Here is a 4,579-nt window from a genome sequence, read left to right on the forward strand (position 1 = left end):
TATAGACAGGAAAAAACAAAACAGGATTTATTATAGCATTTTCTACATAAATAGAAAAAAGAAGCAGTTTAATGAGGTGAACATTGGTTCCAACCCAGCCTCAAGACAGGGTTTCAGCAGGGTCCTGTGCTGACGCTGGACAGCCAAATGCTACAGACAAGAACATCCCCATGATGCTCTGTGTGCAGAGCAGCTGCTGAGAAATGAGCTGTTTAACTGTTTTGCCCCTGCTCAGACCTCCCAGACAATTCAGTTAATTTTCTTGCGCTTCCTTTGGCTCCCTGATGTCTTCTGCACAGGCAAGGGGAGAGACAGAGTGCCCAGCTTGTGGTTTTGATCATTCTCAAGTCTCAGCAGTCCCTTTCCTTTGGAGATCTTCAACCTCATGGCCTTTGCGATGTCCATCATCCTGGAAAACACCAAAGAAACTGTGTCAGTGGGGTGCATAAGCCTTCCATACCGTGACACTGCACAGACCAACAGCCTTAGGGGAGAGGCCGCGAGGCACCAGCGAGCAGGATGCATCCTCTGCATCTCAAGGATACCATGGAGACAACAGCTGGAAGTATTCAAAGGTGATGAGGTAGAGCTTCCTGGGGAGGCTAGAATGCTACTGGGCTGTGCACCGCCACCTTGGAGAGCATTATGAACCCATGCTGCCTGCCTCAATGGCCAGCTGACTTGAGAAAAGATAATGCTGCTCCCCACTTCCCTATGAAAAGAACAGGCATTATTTGTGTCCACCTGCTGCTGCCAGCCCATGGTGGCTTCCCAGTGCACTCATCTCCTGTGTGGGGTACGATGAATGGAACCAAACAGAGCAAGAACACCTCAGCCACTAAAATTCAGCATCCTTAGCTCTAAGAAGAGGGGCCTGGCTGAGATGTGTAGTGTGCAGAGCTTGGGCAAGACAGCGCAAGCCAGAACATACCCGGAGGCTGGTCAAACAGAGAACAAAGTCCCTCCAGAGGGAAGCTGGCAGGGAAATAGGTGTCTCAGCCTCAGCTGTGGTCCTAAGGACAGAGTCCCAGAACACTCTCGGCTGACTTTATTATATTTGAAATACAAACAGATTCAGTTGGGAAAGGTTCTTCAGTCAAACCTCCCACGCCAAGCAGGGATCATTCCATCAGGTGGCTCAGGACTACATGTCTCTCCACAATTTTTCCAACAGGTCCCAACCTCCTTCACCCTTTTTTCACCAGCATCCTATGCCCAGTGTTCCCAACTTCATCACAGCAGTTAAGAACAAAACCTGGGCATTAACTGGGAAAATCAACGTGGATTCCTTAAAAAGCTTTGTTCCAAAAAGAAATAAAAAGGATGGAAACCAACAGCAAACACTGCTGTTAAACCCACTACTACCCATCAAAGAATAAAGAGCATAACTGGGGGCAAAAGCAGAAGTAACTGCATCAAGGCTGACTAGGGAGCTTGCAAAACCAAGAGGTGACTAGGGGCTCTGATCACTTCCAGTTATTACTGAATCTTAATGTTACATCCCTTCGCCAGTAATCCTAAGATAGCCCACAACACTCTTCTCAGTTGCAGTGAAGGGTTTATGTCCCTCCACTGCTCCCATACAGCCATACAACCACCCTTTTAAGAAAGACCTCTGTGACTGCATTAGGGTCCTTGGTGTCACCATCACTGACAGAACACAACAGTGTGGGAGAGAGAGTGATAAGCGTAGCTGAACAGTCACTAACAAGGTCTCTTGACTCCTTCCCAGACAGTGTTATGTACTTGCCAGGAGACTTCCCAGTGAGCACAGTGGCTGAGCAATTCTGAGCAGTTCTGATCAATTCCTGATTTATTCAGCGGGGAGGGGGAGGAGGAGCTGGCAGCAGCTCTGGCTGACATCTGCTGGGAAAAAGCAGGTCTTGCAGCTGACAGCAGGTGCATGCAAATTAAAGTCTAGGGAGCAAATGGCCCCAGAAGCTAAGCCTGAAAGGGTTGTTTGCCCCGTTATTCTGCAAACTGTCTTCTACCCATTCACCTCCACTAACACCAGTTTGGAAAAACCTTATTTCAAATGCTGCAGGCAGCAGCTCTGCCTACAACCTCTCCCTGTGATACTTTGCTGAAACTTCCCCACGTTCATTAGTATTTCAGAAACAAAGCCAACCTGCTGGTGCCAAGCCACAAGTGGGTAAACTTCAGGGGAATCCCTCCATGTAAAAAACAACTCCACGCTCACATTGCAACTGTGAGAAAACCCCATTTTTTAGTTTTCCTGTTGCAGTCAGCTTCCAACCTGCACTTAACCCCAGACTGGTACTCAACAGGGACTGGAGCTCTGCGCAAAGTCAGGGCACAAGGGACAGCAAGGTGAAGAGGGATGTGATTTGCCAGGCAAGAAACAGAGCTGGGTGGCACTGGGGAGGTCTGGTCCTGAAACCTGCTTGGCCTGGCCATTTTGGCACTGCCTGACTGCTTTCCTCCATGCAGAATAGCTGAAGAGCCTCTTGATGTACTCAAGGACCTTTTTTGACCTTTCAAAGTTTGAGACATATAACCACCCTCTTTTATGAGCACCAGGGCTTCAAAACAAAGCTTCAACACTGTCCTAAAGGGTTGACAGCCAGCAGGTATTGCTGCACTACCCAGGTGCCAGTGAGGTTCCTGAGCTCCCTCCTCAGGGGCTCTTTGTAGGAAGATCACAGCATACCTCAGCAGGTACAATCAAACACACTGACTCACCTGCTTTCTTGCAGCTTCAGGTCATTCTGCAGGACGGTGAGGTCTGTTTGGAAGTTGTTAACATGCAGAGCCAATGCAATGACATATGCTGCGATTTTAGCCTTCATTGATGCAGAGATTAAATTCTGGACACTGCACAGAAATAGGGAGAATACATGAGATGTGGCATGCTGGTGAACCCAAAATAAAATCCCCACAAGGTGCAGACAGAACTGGAGCCCCAGCTAGGCATGGCTGACTTTTCCTAGACACAAAAGAGCTCAAAGCACCAGAGACCTCTGATCACAGGAGCCTAACAGGCTTCCTCGTCCTCCTGACATGATCCTGTTTCTGTTCAGAAGTGCAGGCCTCTGAGGCTGTTTGTCACTGTGCAGCCTTGACAAAATCACCAAGTGATGATACCTCAGTCCCTTTGCCACGCTGACCCCTTGCAAGAGGAAAGAAAAGGGAAGCTGCTCTGAAGTCACTCAGTGTAGCTAGCAACAGCACCTCAGATACACAACCCACACAAAGCGGATCCCTGGCTGGCAGTCATCTGGGAGCTCTGACTGCTTGTCACTGGTCTGAGCCTTCAGACAATCCTGGCCTGTCTGGACACAGTTCTCCACTCCTGTCAGACAAAGAGCAGCAGTGCAACAGCTGAGTATCGGCATTATGCCCCTTACAGGCAAAGGCCATTGGCTCCCTGTGGTGGGGAAGGCATGCTGGCAAGAGTGGGGCCACTGCACTCTTGCCTAGATTTTGGTGCTTCCACTGAACAGGATTGCTGAAAACATTTATCCAGATTTGTAACTGGTTAGATGCAAGTGGTTTCTGTCTGAACGGTGCAGCCAAGGAGCATCTGGTCACAGGCAACTTCCAACAGCTGCCCAAGGCCCTCTGTGCAGGGAGACACAGCACTCGGGACCACGTAAGTGGCTCTGACACTGCTGGAAAGGAACGTGGCTTCTCCCGGCTGACCTCTGCAGTAGCACCAGACCTTAACTCAGTGTACCAATTGTAGTTGCTGCTGGTAGGGCATTGTCTGGGCAAAGCTCAGGCAGCACACTGCCCTGTACCTGTGTGGGTGCAATGGCATGGGGCTCAGCCCAGGTTGAGTTAGCCAGTGCAAATCCTTACAGTGTTGTCTGTGCAAGTTTCAGTGGAGAATCCAAGTGCCTAGGTTCATGTGGAAGTGGCTGGTATGCTAATTAAACTATGTGAGTGTAAAAAAAGCACCATCATTTAGCCACTGCATTACCTCTGTCCTGACCCACTCTCGGATGGCAGAAGAGCTGACCATCAACCAGCTACCTTGGCTTACTGTGAACGTGTGGACTGTTTGGCTGCAGAGCTGAGTGACCACAAAGCAAGCACCCATTCTGCCACCTGGCATCCAGAAACAGTCAGACAGGTGCCTGGGCACACCATTTGGTCATGCTAGCTAAATCCCCGGGTCCACAAACCCGCTTCTCCCAGTCACATTACAGATGAGCACTGTCTGAAATGGACTATCACCAGCAATGACCAGATGTTCTACAGGGCTGGAGTGTGAAAGAAAAGAAGCTACTGTTATCTTCCACTCAGAGAGGTTTCCTCATAGTGTCCACAGTCCTTCAAGCTGAACTTTGCCGTATCGCTGCATCAAAAACATCAAAACAAACACGGCTCCTTACCTGCCATTGTTGTAGGTCAGTGAAGTGAAATTCTTCATCAGTTTCCTGCTAATAATGTGTGGGCATTCAGGACCCAGTGGATCTAGGACAGAAAGTGGTTTTCAGGGGAATGAGAAACATGCACTCCTTCTTGCTCTGCCCATCTCCAGCCATCGTAATAGCAGATTTATTACCACATTTACTGCCTCTTCCCAGTAACACAGAGAATCCAACAGGAACCT

General features: G+C 49.1%; 1 protein-coding gene across 1 annotated transcript; it reads right to left on the reverse strand.

The window, feature by feature from the left end:
- Positions 1-249: 249 nt before the first annotated feature.
- POLR1E (polymerase (RNA) I polypeptide E, 53kDa) lies at positions 250-4,440 on the reverse strand (the record flags this gene model as incomplete). Its single annotated transcript, XM_010150349.1, has 3 exons — positions 250-409; positions 2,704-2,835; positions 4,359-4,440. Coding segments are annotated over 3 exons (374 nt in total), but the record flags the coding sequence as incomplete, so codon positions are not given.
- Between the last annotated feature and the right edge of the window lie 139 nt (positions 4,441-4,579).

Source organism: Eurypyga helias, unplaced genomic scaffold (assembly GCF_000690775.1).
Source record: "Eurypyga helias isolate BGI_N326 unplaced genomic scaffold, ASM69077v1 scaffold38864, whole genome shotgun sequence".
NCBI lineage: Eukaryota > Metazoa > Chordata > Aves > Eurypygiformes > Eurypygidae > Eurypyga > Eurypyga helias.